Source organism: Lepidochelys kempii, chromosome 23 (assembly GCF_965140285.1).
Source record: "Lepidochelys kempii isolate rLepKem1 chromosome 23, rLepKem1.hap1, whole genome shotgun sequence".
Classification (NCBI taxonomy): Eukaryota; Metazoa; Chordata; order Testudines; family Cheloniidae; genus Lepidochelys; species Lepidochelys kempii.
In genome coordinates this window covers 18,481,629-18,496,943 of record NC_136402.1, presented here as the reverse complement: position 1 = coordinate 18,496,943, position 15,315 = coordinate 18,481,629, and the positions used below count along the sequence as shown (strand labels likewise).

Sequence of the window (15,315 nt, the reverse complement as noted above, 5' to 3'; positions counted from 1 at the left end):
CGCGCTATCTCAGAGTTCTCCCCAGCTCCGGGAGGGAAGTGGGGGCTGGAGATTCGAGGGCGGGGGGTGGGAGCCCGGACGCCTGGGGTCACACTCACTTGTCGTGTCTCATGCGCACTGCCAGGGCGGGTTTGGTGAAGGTGAATTCCAGAACCAGCTTGTCTTTGCCACCCTTCCCCTCGCGGGCGTCGTCCCAAATCAGCACTGCCAGGGGGTGACACGGGTGAGAGCAGAGAGTGCTACCCCCACAGCCCCCCCCGAGCTGGGGGGAGAACCCAGGAGTCCTAGCTCCCAGCCCCCCCCGGGGTACATACCTGAGATCTCTGAGAATTTGGGGTTCCCTCCTCCCCCCACAACGGCCAAGAGGTTGGATCGATGCAGCATCTCGACCAGGGCCACGCTGCCCACCTGCTCGTGATCTGGGGGGGTAGAAATCGGGGTGGAGTCCAATGCCACTTCCCCGCTCCGAGCCAGCCAGCCCCCATTCCCTGCCCTCCCTACCAGTCCCCCCCTTACCCAGGTGCCCTTTCTCCATGAGCGGCTCCACATTGTAGATTCGCACCCCGGACTCCATCGCGCAGCAGAAGCAGCCTGGAACGAGGGGCAGAGAGTGGGTTAAACCCCAGCCCGCCGCAGGGGAAGGGGCTTCCCGGACGCCTGGGTTCTCTCCCTGGCTCTGGGAGGGGAGTGGGCTCTGGTGCTAAGAGCAGGGGAGGGGCAGGGAGCCAGGACGCCTGGGTTCTCTCCCTGGCTCTGGGAGGGGAGTGGGCTCTGGTGGTTAGAGCAGGGGAGGGGGCAGGGAGCCCGGACGCCTGGGTTCTCTCCCTGGCTCTGGGAGGGGAGTGGGCTCTGGTGCTAAGAGCAGGGGAGGGGCAGGGAGCCAGGACGCCTGGGTTCTCTCCCTGGCTCTGGGAGGGGAGTGGGCTCTGGTGGTAAGAGCGGGTGGGGGGGGGGCAGGGAGCCCGGACGCCTGGGTTCTCTCCCTGGCTCTGGGAGGGGAGTGGGCTCTGGTGGTAAGAGCAGGGGAGGGACAGGGAGCCCGGACGCCTGGGTTCTCCCCACAGGGCACGGAGGCGGGGTTCAGGGGGTGCCGCTTACTCTGGTCCTGGTTGAAGCGCAGACTGTTCACCCCGCGTTGCTGCGCCATGCTGCAGGACCAGCGGATCTGGGGGGCCCCTTCCCGGATCCCAGCAACAGGCAGCTGAGGAGTGGGGTGAGGGGCAGGGGGTAAGAGAGTCTGAGGCTACGCTCCAGCCCCCCATCTCCACGTGCCCCTTTCACCCCCATGCCCAGCTGTCTGCCCCCACCCAGCTGCCCTGTCACTGTCTCCCGCAACCCCACTGCCCCCGCTCTTCCCCCAGGATCGTCCTGCCCCCCAATAATCCCCGTGTCTTCCCCAGCCAGAGTCTGCTGCCCCCCAGCCACTGTCCTGCACACACACAGCCCCACGGCCTCCCACATCCCCTGGCCCCACTGCGCCCCAGCACCCTGCCCGAGCCCCTCCCTGGGCCCCCACCTCCACCATGACGTGTCTATCTGGGTGCCCCCTGCCCCACAGCATTCACCTTGCCCCCCCCCGCCAATCGCTGCCCCTTCCCCCTGCGGCATCCCCCAGCCCCCATATCCATCTCCCCAGCCCCGCTGACCCCCCAGCCACAACCTCCCAGCCCAGCCCCACCTCCCCACTTCCCCCCTTGAGCCCAGCCCCCCAGCCCCACCTCCCCCCACGAGCCCAGCCCCCCAGCCCCACCTCCCCACTTCCCCCCTCGAGCCCAGCCCCCCAGCCCCACCTCCCCACTGCCCCACTTCCCCCCACGAGCCCAGCCCCACTGCCCCCCACGAGCCCAGCCCCCCAGTCCCACTTCCCCCCACGAGCCCAGCCCCACTGCCCCCCACGAGCCCAGGCCCTGGTTACCCCGCAGAAAGCGGGCGGGCGGCAAACACCAGCTGATCTGGTTCCGCCGGGTCACACAGGGAAGGGCCGCTGACAGCTCATCACGTGATCAACTTGGACGATGGGTGAAGCCATAGCGGCCATGTTTGACATTGGCAAGGGAGCTGTGTTGCCCTTAGTAACGCCCGTTGGCAGCCATCTTGGATACTGGCAAATAGCCAAACATGCCCTCTCCCCGCCCCCCCCCCCCTCGGCAAGGGACTCCTGGGTTCTCTCCCTGGCTCCGGAGGGGAGTGGGGTCTGGTGGTTAGAGCGGGGGGGGGGCTGGGAGCCAGGACTCCTGGGTTCTCTCCCTGGCTCTGGGAGGGGAGCGGGGTCTGGTGGTTAGAGCGGGGGGGGGGGGCTGGGAGCCAGGACTCCTGGGTTCTCTCCCTGACTCTGGGAGGGGAGCGGGGTCTGGTGGTTAGAGCGGGGGGGGGGGGCTGGGAGCCAGGACTCCTGGGTTCTCTCCCTGGCTCTGGGAGGGAAGTGGGGTCTGGTGGTTAGAGGGGGGGCGCTGGGAGCCAGGACTCCTGGGTTCTCTCCCTGGTTCTGGGAGGGGAGCGGGGTCTGGTGGTTAGAGCGGGGGGGGGGCTGGGAGCCAGGACTCCTGGGTTCTCTCCTGGCTCTGGGAGGGGAGCGGGCTCTGGTGGTTAGAGCAAGGGGCTTGTCTCCTTGTCTCCTGCAGTCTATGCCTGTGCTCCCCCCCCCCAGAGCACCCTGGCGTCTCTCCTCCCTGCCTCCCCAACACACCTGTGAGAGGGGTGGTGAAAGGGGAGGAGCCAATAGAAGTACCTGTGCTGGGGGTGGGGCTTCAGGGGTACCTGGGGGACACTGGGCTGGTGGGGGCTTTGTGTCTGATGGGGGCTGGGGGAGTGTGTTACACAGCAGAGGAGGGGGAGGCCCCAGGAGCTGGGCAATGCTATGACTTTCCGAATCCCACCCCCCTCCTCCCAGAGCCGGGGAGAGAACCCAGGAGTCCTGGCTCCCAGCCCCCCTGTTCTAACCCACCAGCCCCACCGTTTCTCCCTTGCCAGGTGTAATGTTAGCTGTGACCTTTCCAGAGGGGCACATGGGTCTGTTTGGAACAGCTCCCTGGGTTGGTTTGCTTCCGCTGAGCCGAGGTGGAGCTGACCGAGCCCTCCTAACAACCCCCCAACCTACCGACCCCCATGCTTCAGGATCCTGACTCCCAAGGCCCCCCTTCTCCAACCCACTTGACCCCCTGAGCCATGGAGCAAAAGCCAACTAAGATACCAGGTAAGGGAGCAAAGACCTTCACAAAATACACTTGCCCCGAGTTGGGTCTAGTGGTTTGGGGGCGGAGGGCTGGGAGCCAGGACTCCTGGGTTCTCTCCTTGGCTCTGGGAGGAGAGTGGGGTCTGGTGGTTAGAGCAGGCAAAGCCTGTTTTTTTTAATGCATCCAGCCACATCATTGGCATTAGGCCTGCTTGCCTGTCCCCTAGACAGGGAGAATTCCAAGAGACCCCCTGCAATTTCCCCCTTGCGGGGGTCCTCTGCTGGGCTCCAGCCCCTCCCCAACGTCCCCCAGTCCGCTCTGCTCTTGGGGTGATGGCGCTGGAAGATTTACGCTTGGCGTTGGCCTGCCAGGGCCCCAGATTGGCAGGCGATTCGGAGAGCCTGGGAAAGCACCCCCTGCCCCATTCTGCACTGGGCGGGGAAATGTCCTCCCTGACCTCCAGCCTCCCTCTGTGAGGGGCATCGGCCTTTGGCCCCGAGCCTGGCACGCTGGTCGGGCTCCTGGGCACGCGGATGATCAGCACGGGAAGTAGGGGATTGGAGCCAGTGCACAGGGGACCCACTGTCTGGACAGGCACAGAGTCAGAGCTATGGGCCTGCTGGCTCAGGGGGGCTGGGAATGGGGCACAGGGCCTGTCCAGTCTGGGGGACGCCAGCTCCCATCGCGCCCCAGGGCAGGGACTGGCTGGCTCAGGGGGCGGTGATTGGTGTTATCTGCAGCGTACACAGCACGGGGGTCAGTGATCTGGGGGTCAGCAGTTCCCCCCTTCTCCCCTCCCCCCCCGGCAGGGTGCCCAGAGGGTGAGGCCAGCCAGTCCCAGGGCAAGGAGAGCCTGTGGGCTGAGGTGCCCGGCGAGCTCCCAGGGGGCAGGATGTCGGCCGAGGCGGGGGAGCTCACCCAGACGCCGCTGCAGAAAGTGTGGATCCCACGCACCAGCAACCGGCTGCACCAGCGCAGGGGGTGTGAGTGGGGGGTGGCCTGTGGGGGAGCTGGACAGGGACTGGCTGGCTCAGGGGGGCAGGAATGGGGCATTGGGCCTGTCCCCTCTAGGGGGCACAAGCCCCTGGCTGGCTAAGGGAGGTGGGGAATGGGGCCCAGGGCCTGTCCCCTCTAGGGGGTTCAGGGCCCAGGGTGTGGGGGTTTGAGGGTGCAGCTTGATTGGGGATCTGGCCTCTAGCCCCCCATCCCTGTTGCTGTGTCCGTTCTCCCCCACACAACAGCCTCCGTGCCTCAGTTTACCAATTCGCCCACTATGGTGATCCTGGTGGGGCTGCCGGCCCGTGGGAAGACCTATATCTCCAAGAAGCTGACCCGCTACCTGAACTGGATTGGGATCCCCACAAAGGGTGAGGTGGGGGGTAGGCTGGGGTTCAGAGGAGATGGGGGGGTGGAGATTGGGGTGGCTGGAGTCTCTAAGGTGGGGTCTGTGGAGCTGGCAGGGACAGAGATCTCTTGGGGGAGGGAGTTGTGGGGCGGGACAGGGGAGTTCTCTGATTGTGGTGGCAGGAAATTAGAGGGCAGGGTGGGTGTCTGTCGGGGGGCTGTGGGGAGGAGTATGGGGACCCCGGCCCACCCCCCACTCTCCCCGCAGTGTTCAACGTGGGGCAATATCGCCGCGAGGCTGTGCAGACCTACAAAAACTATGAGTTCTTCCGGCCAGATAACCAGGAAGCCATGCACATACGCAGGTGAGGGGGTGAGCTGGGGGCACTGCAGGGGGGAAGCTCGTGGCGCTGGGGGTGACTCCGGCTGGGGGCACTGCTGGGGGGAAGTTTGCAGCACAGCTTGGGGGAGGGGTGGGGTATGTGTAAGGGTCTCACCCCTCCTCTCCCCCAGGCAGTGCGCTCTGGCTGCTCTGAAGGATGTCCACACTTACCTGAGCCGTGAGGAGGGACAGGTCGCGGTAAGAGGGACCCTCCCCCTTCCTCCCCCCGCCAGGCCCATGGGCCCATCTACCCTGGCCTCATGCCTGCTCCTATGTTCAGGTGTTTGACGCCACCAACACGACACGGGAGCGAAGGAACATGATCCTGCAATTCGCCAGTGACCATGGCTACAAGGTAAAGGGGGGGGCATGGGTCTGGCCCAAGGCACTGCTATAGGGAAGTCCACAGTACTTCGGGGGCCTTGGTTGTGGGCTCCACTGGGGGGAAGCTCACAGTGCTGGGGAGGGGTGTCCGGGGGGGAAATGTTGGGGAGGGGTGCCCAGCTGGGGGCACTTTCAGGTGGGAAGGGCGCAGTGTTGGGGGGGGCGGGGGGCACTGCTGGGGGAAGTGCGCAGTGCTGGGCTCTCCAGTCTCACTGTCAGACCCACTTTAACCCCCCTCCCAGGTGTTTTTCATTGAGTCCATCTGTGATGACCCTGATATCATCGAGGAGAACATCACAGTGAGAGAAACACCCCCCCCACCCCCGTCGGGACCCTTGCAGCCCGGTGTGTCCCCCCCCCACACACGGGGGGAGGTGGGTGGCCCGGGGTGTCCTCCCACCACACACCCAACCCACACACCCACCCAGGGGGAGGAGGGTGGCCCAATATGTATGTCCCCCCACAGGCACACACACCCAGGGGGAGGCAGGTGCCCAATGTCTATGTTCCCCACCCCACACACACACACACGCGCCCAGGGGGAGGCAGGCGGCCCAATGTCTATGTCCCCCCCACACACACCACACACACACGCGCCCAGGGGGAGGCGGGCGGCCCCGTGTCCCCCACCCCACACACACACACACACGCGCCCAGGGGGAGGCAGGCGGCCCAATGTCTATGTCCCCCCCCACACACACACACACACGCGCCCAGGGGGAGGCGGGCGGCCCCGTGTTCCCCCCCCACACACACACACACACGCCCAGGGGGAGGCGGGCGGCCCCGTGTCCCCCCCCAACACACACACACACACGCCCAGGGGGAGGCGGGCGGCCCCGTGTCCCCCCCCAACACACACACACACACGCCCAGGGGGAGGCGGGCAGCCCCGTGTCCCCCCCCAACACACACACACGCGCCCAGGGGGAGGCGGGCGGCCCCGTGTCCCCACACACACACACACACACGCACGCCCAGGGGGAGGCGGGCGGCCCAATGTCTATGTCCCCCCCCACACACACACACACACGCGCCCAGGGGGAGGCGGGCAGCCCCGTGTCCCCCACACACACACACACACGCGCCCAGGGGGAGGCGGGCAGCCCCGTGTCCCCCACACACACACACACACGCGCCCAGGGGGAGGCGGGCGGCCCCGTGTTCCCCCCCCACACACGCCCAGGGGGAGGCGGGCGGCCCCGTGTCCCCCCCCAACACACACACATGCGCCCAGGGGGAGGCGGGCGGCCCAATGTCTATGTCCCCCCCCCCACACACACACACACACGCGCCCAGGGGGAGGCGGGCGGCCCCGTGTTCCCCCCCCACACACACACACACACACGCCCAGGGGGAGGCGGGCGGCCCCGTGTTCCCCCCACACACACACACACACACGCCCAGGGGGAGGCGGGCGGCCCCGTGTCCCCCCCCAACACACACACACGCGCCCAGGGGGAGGCGGGCAGCCCCGTGTCCCCCCCAACACACACACACGCGCCCAGGGGGAGGCGGGCAGCCCCGTGTCCCACACACACACACACACACACACACGCACGCCCAGGGGGAGGCAGGTGGCCCAATGTCTATGTCCCCCCCCACACACACACACACACGCACCCAGGGGGAGGCGGGCAGCCCCGTGTTCCCCCCCACACACGCCCAGGGGAGGCGGGCGGCCCCGTGTCCCCCCCCAACACACACACACGCGCCCAGGGGGAGGCGGGCGGCCCCGTGTCCCCACACACACACACACACACGCACGCCCAGGGGGAGGCAGGTGCCCAATGTCTATGTCCCCCCCACACACACACACACACACACGCGCCCAGGGGGAGGCAGGCGGCCCAATGTCTATGTCCCCCCCCCACACACACACACACACACGCGCCAGGGGGAGGCGGGCGGCCCAATGTCTATGCCCCCCCCCACACACACACACACACGCGCCCAGGGGGAGGCGGGCGGCCCAATGTCTATGTCCCCCACACACACACACACACACACGCGCCCAGGGGGAGGCGGGCGGCCCAATGTCTATGTCCCCCCCCACACACACACACACACACGCGCCCAGGGGGAGGCGGGCGGCCCAATGTCTATGTCCCCCCCCACACACACACACACACGTGCCCAGGGGGAGGCGGGCAGCCCCGTGTCCCCCCCACACACACACGCGCCCAGGGGGAGGCGGGCGGCCCCGTGTTCCCCCCCACACACACACACACACACACGCCCAGGGGGAGGCGGGCGGCCCCGTGTTCCCCCCCCCCCCACACGCCCAGGGGGAGGCGGGCGGCCCCGTGTGTCCCCCCAACACACACACACGCGCCCAGGGGGAGGTGGGCGGCCCCGTGTCCCCCCCAACACACACACACGCGCCCAGGGGGAGGCGGGCGGCCCCGTGTCCCCACACACACACACACACACACGCGCCCAGGGGGAGGCGGGCGGCCCCGTGTCCCCCACACACACACACGCGCCCAGGGGGAGGCGGGCGGCCCCGTGTCCCCACACACACACACACACACACGCGCCCAGGGGGAGGCGGGCGGCCCCGTGTCCCCCACCCCACACACACACACACGCGCCCAGGGGGAGGCGGGCGGCCCCGTGTCCCCCCCACACACACACACACACGCGCCCAGGGGGAGGCGGGCGGCCCCGTGTCCCCCCCACACACACACACACACACGCGCCCAGGGGGAGGCGGGCGGCCCCGTGTCCCCCCCACACACACACACACACGCGCCCAGGGGGAGGCGGGCGGCCCCGTGTCCCCCCCACACACACACACACACGCGCCCAGGGGGAGGCGGGCGGCCCCGTGTCCCCCCCCCACACACACACACACGCGCCCAGGGGGAGGCGGGCGGCCCCGTGTCCCCCCCCCACACACACACACACGCGCCCAGGGGGAGGCGGGCGGCCCCGTGTCCCCCCCCCACACACACACACACGCGCCCAGGGGGAGGCGGGCGGCCCCGTGTCCCCCCCACACACACGCGCCCAGGGGGAGGCGGGCGGCCCCGTGTCCCCCCCCCCCACACACGCGCCCAGGGGGAGGCGGGCGGCCCCGTGTCCCCCCCCCCCACACGCGCCCAGGGGGAGGCGGGCGGCCCCGTGTCCCCCCCCCCCACACGCGCCCAGGGGGAGGCGGGCGGCCCCGTGTCCCCCCCCCACACACGCGCCCAGGGGGAGGCGGGCGGCCCCGTGTCCCCCCCCCACACACGCGCCCAGGGGGAGGCGGGCGGCCCCGTGTCCCCCCCCCCCACACGCGCCCAGGGGGAGGCGGGCGGCCCCGTGTCCCCCCCCCCCACACGCGCCCAGGGGGAGGCGGGCGGCCCCGTGTCCCCCCCCCACACACGCGCCCAGGGGGAGGCGGGCGGCCCCGTGTCCCCCCCCCACACACGCGCCCAGGGGGAGGCGGGCGGCCCCGTGTCCCCCCCCCACACACGCGCCCAGGGGGAGGCGGGCGGCCCCGTGTCCCCCCCCCCACACACGCGCCCAGGGGGAGGCGGGCGGCCCCGTGTCCCCCCCACACACACGCGCCCAGGGGGAGGCGGGCGGCCCCGTGTCCCCCCCACACACACACACACGCGCCAGGGGGAGGCGGGCGGCCCCGTGTCCCCCACACACACACACACACGCGCCCAGGGGGAGGCGGGCGGCCCCGTGTCCCCCCCACACACACACTCACACGCCCAGGGGGAGGCGGGCGGCCCCGTGTCCCCCCCCCACACACACTCACACGCCCAGGGGGAGGCGGGCGGCCCCGTGTCCCCCCCACACACACACTCACATGCCCAGGGGGAGGCGGGCGGCCCCGTGTCCCCCTCCCACGCCCCCAGGGGGAGGCTGGCGGCCCCGTGTCCCCCCCACACCCCGTCCAGGGGAATGCGGCCCCTCGCTCTGGGCCCATCTCCCGGTGTCCCGCCTGCAGCAAGTCAAGCTGAGCAGCCCGGACTACGAGGAGTGCGCGCGGGAGGAGGTGGTCGGGGATTTCCTCAAGCGCATCGAGTGCTACCAGCTGAACTACCAGCCCCTGGACGAGGAGCTGGACAGGTGAGACCCCTCCCCCCAGAGCGGGGAGAGGACCCCGGCGTCCGGGTCTAACCGCCAGAGCCCACTCCCCTCCCAGGCTGGGAGCCAGGTATGCTGACCCCTTCTCCCCCGCCCCCGCAGCGCCCTGTCCTACATCAAGATCTTCAACGTGGGGCTGCGGTACCTGGTGAGCCGGGTGCAGGGCCACGTGCAGAGCCGCACCGTGTACTACCTGATGAACATCCACGTCGCGCCACGCGCCATCTACCTCGCCCGGCACGGCGAGAGCCAGCTCAACCTGCAGCAGGGCGCCTCGGGGCGACTCGGGGCTCTCCCCCCGCGGCCAGCAGGTGGGGGCTGGCAGCCATCGTGAGGGGGCGACTGCAGCACCCCCATAGTGTGAAGCTTTGGGGGCTATGAAAACATAGCAAGTGGGGATGGGGGCCGGGATGGGGCAGTTGCTACCAGGGGATCAGGGCTCTCCCGTTCCAGAAGCAGGGACCCAGGGAGGGGAGCCAGGGCCCCCCGATTGAGGGATGGGGGTCACCCCCCCTCTGCCCCCCTAGTTTTCCTGCGCCCTGGCCAGCTTCATTGAGAGCCAGAACATCCGGGAGCTCAAGGTGTGGACCAGCCACATGAAGCGGACGATCCAGACGGCCGAGGCCCTGCATGTGCCCTACGAGCAGTGGAAGGCGCTGAACGAGATCGATGCGGTGAGAACCCTGGCGTCCGCCCGCCCCCATCCTCACTCTAACCCACTAGATCCCCCCCTCCCTCCCAGAGGTGGGGACGGAACTGGGTGTCCAGCCACCCCCCTGTAATGGCATGGGGTGTTCCAGGGCGTCTGTGAGGAAATGTCCTATGAGGAGATCCAGACCCATCACCCGGAGGAGTTTGCCCTGCGCGATCAAGACAAGTACCGATACCGATACCCGAAAGGGGAGGTAAGGGGGGTGCTCCGCACCCTGACTGCAGCGGGATCAGGGGCATGAAGGGGGGCGATTCACTTGTCAGTAACCTATGGAACTCCCTGCCACATGATCTTGGAGGCAAATTATAGTGACAGACCTAAATAATCTGGGAAACTCACTGCTACTGGGTATTTCCAAGAGGAGGAGTTTAGCCACACACTCAGACTGTGAAACTCCTTGCCAGCGAGTGTTCCCAGGAGTTTAGTGATGGGTCTCCTGCTGTGGGGTATTCCTAAAGGGAATGAATTTGGCAACACACTTAGCCTGTGGAACTCTCTGCCCCATGATGCAGGGGGCAGATTTTTTTACACACAATGGGCCCATGGAACTTCCTGCCACTGTAGAATCTATGGCCAGATTTGGGTGACAATTGTTGTTAACCTGTGCCGGCGGGGAGGAGATGGAGGGAGGCAGCATCTCTCTCATTGACATCAGCCCCCACAATCGTCCTCAGTCATATGAAGACCTGGTGCAGCGGCTGGAGCCCGTCATCATGGAGCTGGAGCGGCAGGAGAATGTGCTGGTGATCTGCCATCAGGCCGTCATGCGCTGCCTGCTGGCCTACTTCCTGGACAAGAGTGCAGGTACCCCCTCAGCTACCCCCTCGGGACACACTGTACCTGTAACCCCCATGTCTACCGTTCATAGATGGCTGTGATATTTCATACCAAGCATGCCATGTAAGGTATCCTAGGAAAGGTCATGATGTGCTGAACCCCATTGTTCCGTCCAGATATGTACAGCGTTAACGTGTAAGACTTTGCTGTATGGTTATTATTGAAATATGGTGTAAGTCTGGGAGTCAGCCACGGCCAGTTCCCCACACCCAGGTGGGTGCTCAATGATCCTTCATCAGTGGGGGGTGCAAGCATCACACCATGGGGGGATTGCTCCGCTCTGTGATGTCTGGGCTGGTGTTTGCCAGGCACAGGGACTGAGGATATAAAATAGAGGACAGTGGCATCATGCTTCGGCCTTTCTCCTCCCGCACCTACGCTGGAAGCAGCAGGAACACTGGGAAGATAAAGACTTGAACCGAGGAGACTGGTCCCAAGCTTAAGGGGGAAGCCTGCGTATGAAGGACAGCAACATACCGCCAACACCCAGGGCGGTGAGAGAAACTGCTTGGTCCAAATACTGCTCAGCTGAGTAAGGTTTGGGACTTAGACGGTGTCCTTCCCTTTTATTTTCTTTGGTAAGTCTCTGACCTTTTGTGCCTATCCCCTTAATTCTCCAGCCCTGGACGTCTCTTACTGCTCTGCTAGTGGCAAGCAGCCACCCCAGGCCCATGCCCCGGCCCCCCAGCAAAGTGCCCCACACATGCTCTCCCAGCCACTCATGAATAGATACAGGGCGACACCTGCGCCTCCCTCAGTCCCAGCCTTGCACCCCAGAAATGTGTGGCTCACACTGCTCAGGACCCCGCCTAAACAGTGCAGAAGTCAGTCATTCCATCACCCGGTAACCAACATGCCCCAGCCTTTGTTAACCTGAGGAGAGATGCCCCAACCACGCCGGTTTAGATAAACCGTTAAAACAAGTGCATTAACTAGAGCAGGAGAGCTGTTAAGTGACTGGAAGTGACATGGGCACAAAAGTCTGAACTGGTTACCACCGAAAATAAAAGGATAAAAGTACCAGCTAATTCGTAAACTTTACCAAGCTAAATAGGATTTGAAAGCAAAAGGTCTCTCACCCCAGAACTTTCAGCGGTCCCTGCTAAGTGGAAAGCCATCCAGTTCGGACCAATCCTCCCAGTTCACTGATGGGTTTTTGATCCCATGTGTAGAGATGGGGGCGAAGAGGGAGCCACTCTTCTTATATCCTGACCCTTTTCACTGAAAAAGCCCTTGCTGGCCCATGGGATCATGAAGTTCCATGATGTACGTATTCTGCAAACTGTCCTTCATATCAATTGTACGTGCCTTCGTCTATCCCCTTTCCCCTTCTGTTGAATGTCCAATTAGACAGGTCATGGCTCTAACACTTTGCTGGCAAGCCAGTGTGTCTTTGTCCCTGGGAAACTGGCTTGTGAGTGTTGCCCAGAATTATAACACGTCAGTAACAATCAGATAGCCAAATCTCATAACTCCCTATACAATGTTGATACACACAGTGTAACAGGACAACAATGTTCAGCAGATTATGACTTTTCAATGTATAGCTCACAAGGCATACTTTATACAAAATATAACAACCATTTAAAAGTGGTGAATATGAGGGATAGTGTGTCGCATGGGCTGGATCCTGTTCACCCCAAAACTCCCCCATCTAACTGCCCTCTTCTCTCCCCGCAGAAGAGCTGCCCTATCTGAAATGCCCACTGCACACCGTGCTCAAACTGACCCCCGTGGCATACGGTGAGTGCATCTCCATTCACCACGGGCTGGTCCCGCTGCCCTCAGACAGGTGCCAGATCCCTCTGGGCCCATTCACGTCCCACTGGCAGGTCCCCACCCAAAAAAAATTTTGGGGGACCACACCCAGTTATACTCCCCACCCCAGGGAGGAAAGGGGGGGGGCATGGATCTCTCTGCTCTAACCTAGGGGCCTTTTCTTTTATGGGGTGATGGCAGGTTGCCAAGTGGAGTCCATTTTCCTCAACGTGGAGGCCGTGAACACGCACCGGGAGCGCCCCCAGGTGAGTGGCTTCTCCCCTGCCCCCAAACTGGGGGGCTAGGCCAATGCAATCTCCCAGTCCTGATCTCACTGAGGGACACCCCGAAACTGACAAAAGCACATGTGAAATTAACACCCTCCATACCTGGATCCCAGCTCCTCCTGTCTCCTCCAACCCACACCCACCTGAGGAGGGGGAAGCAGATCTGCATGCCCCCTCTAACCATTTCCTCTTATCTCCCCTCCTCGGCCACCTCCATCTCAGCACCTGCCCCACAAGTCTAGCCTGCTCCCCCATTACCAGCACTACCGGACCAACCCTTTGGCCAGCCTGGAGCCCACCAAATGGTCCCACTTGGAAGATCTTGGTCTGACAACTTTCTCACAGCTTGGGGTGCAGGTAAAGTCAGTTTTGGCCCCCTTAATCAGGCAGGGCCCCCTTCCTGCCAGCTCCTAAAACGCTTCACTACCGCCTTCCTGCCCCCCATCCCACTACACTGCCACTAAATAGAATCATAGAATCATAGAATATCAGGGTTGGAAGGGACCCCAGAAGGTCATCTAGTCCAACCCCCTGCTCAAAGCAGGACCAATTCCCAGTTAAATAATCCCAGCCAGGGCTTTGTCAAGCCTGACCTTAAAAACCTCTAAGGAAGGAGATTCTACCACCTCCCTAGGTAACGCATTCCAGTGTTTCACCACCCTCTTAGTGAAAAAGTTTTTCCTAATATCCAATCTAAACCTCCCCCACTGCAACTTGAGACCATTACTCCTCGTTCTGTCATCTGCTACCATTGAGAACAGTCTAGAGCCATCCTCTTTGGAACCCCCTTTCAGGTAGTTGAAAGCAGCTATCAGATCCCCCCTCATTCTTCTCTTCTGCAGGCTAAACAATCCCAGCTCCCTCAGCCTCTCCTCATAAGTCATGTGTTCCAGTCCCCTAATCATTTTTGTTGCCCTTCGCTGGACTCTCTCCAATTTATCCACATCCTTCTTGAAGTGTGGGGCCCAAAACTGGACACAGTACTCCAGATGAGGCCTCACCAATGTCGAATAGAGGGGAACGATCACGTCCCTCGATCTGCTCGCTATGCCCCTACTTATACACTCCAAAATGCCATTGGCCTTCTTGGCAACAAGGGCACACTGCTGACTCATATCCAGCTTCTCGTCCACTGTCACCCCTAGGTCCTTTTCCGCAGAACTGCTGCCTAGCCATTCGGTCCCTAGTCTGTAGCTGTGCATTGGGTTCTTCCGTCCTAAGTGCAGGACCCTGCACTTATCCTTATTGAACCTCATCAGATTCCTTTTGGCCCAATCTTCCAATTGGTCTAGGTCCTTCTGTATCCTATCCCTCCCCTCCAGCGTATCTACCACTCCTCCCAGTTTAGTATCATCCGCAAATTTGCTGAGAGTGCAATCCACACCATCCTCCAGATCATTTATGAAGATATTGAATAAAACCGGCCCCAGGACCGACCCTTGGGGCACTCCACTTGATACCGGCTGCCAACTAGACATGGAGCCATTGATCACTACCCGTTGAGCCCGACAATCTAGCCAGCTTTCTACCCACCTTATAGTGCATTCATCCAGCCCATACTTCCTTAACTTGCTGACAAGAATACTATGGGATCACTAAAGTCTGTGTGTAACCTGTGCTAACCCCATTAACATCCCTGGGGGTGCACCTGACACCCCACCTGACAGCAGGGGTCCATCACAGACACCCCTGCATGAGATCAGGGCTCCTGGCATGCCAGGGATGACACAGCCCTAATGAGACAGTCCCTGCCCCAGAGAACAGTCTAAATGAGTAGGGGTAGGGAGTGAAAACTGAGGCACAAAGGGACACCCCTACGCTCTCAAAGCCATGGGACCAGGCATGACTCCAGCCCGCAAGGTGCATGTAACCCTGTGCTTCCCGGATCTCGTTGCAGAATGTCGACGTGACGCGGGAGCCCGAGGAAGCACTGGGGACGGTGCCCCCTCACTATTAACTGCTCGCACCCATTAAATCTGGCTCTCTCCTTTGCCACGGCTGTGTAGTCAGTGCTGTTGTCCCCAGGTCGGTGGTGGGGCTAGATCGAGGCCTTGGGCCCCGGCTCCTGAAGTCACAGATAGCCACACGAGCTCGGCTTTCAATTAGTTTCTAGCCCAAAGCAAGCCTGAGCCAGTCACTTGGCAAGGGAGGGGAGCTTCCCTGGAGCAACGCTGCCCGAGTCTGCAGAGAGCCTGAGTCAACTGCTCGGCAAGAGGGGAGCGGCCCTGAGCGTAACCACGCAGCAAGGCTCTGTGATCGCCATGGGGCATTAATACCACTGGGAGGCACTGCAGGCAGGGAGGAATGCAGCAGCAGCAAACACAGCCCCAGCTGTCAGGTAATGGACCCACT

At 63.7% G+C, this 15,315-nt stretch overlaps 3 protein-coding genes across 3 annotated transcripts in view; 2 read left to right on the top strand and 1 right to left on the bottom strand.

Annotated features, from left to right (window-relative positions):
- Positions 1–33: 33 nt before the first annotated feature.
- WDR45 (WD repeat domain 45) lies at positions 34–2,047 on the bottom strand. The gene is given in 7 exon segments (XM_078850273.1): positions 34–204; positions 315–419; positions 517–591; positions 1,099–1,171; positions 1,173–1,201; positions 1,916–1,972; positions 1,975–2,047. Coding segments are annotated over 7 exon segments (522 nt in total). The 3' UTR covers positions 34–94.
- Positions 2,048–2,814: 767 nt separating this feature from the next.
- PFKFB1 (6-phosphofructo-2-kinase/fructose-2,6-biphosphatase 1) lies at positions 2,815–14,971 on the top strand. The gene is given in 17 exon segments (XM_073321531.2): positions 2,815–3,193; positions 3,983–4,156; positions 4,415–4,540; positions 4,786–4,882; positions 5,031–5,097; positions 5,180–5,254; positions 5,526–5,582; positions 9,230–9,351; positions 9,472–9,646; positions 9,648–9,680; positions 9,897–10,043; positions 10,170–10,274; positions 10,756–10,885; positions 12,599–12,661; positions 12,878–12,942; positions 13,186–13,320; positions 14,861–14,971. Coding segments are annotated over 17 exon segments (1,659 nt in total). The 5' UTR covers positions 2,815–3,165; the 3' UTR covers positions 14,921–14,971.
- An 85-nt stretch (positions 14,972–15,056) lies between these two features.
- Positions 15,057–15,315, top strand: part of ITIH6 (inter-alpha-trypsin inhibitor heavy chain family member 6) — a 28,775-nt gene continuing 28,516 nt past the window's right edge. Inside the window, exon 1 of the mRNA XM_073321521.2 lies at positions 15,057–15,301. The gene's annotated coding sequence lies outside the window, so the exon portion shown is untranslated. The remainder of the gene's footprint in view (positions 15,302–15,315) is intronic.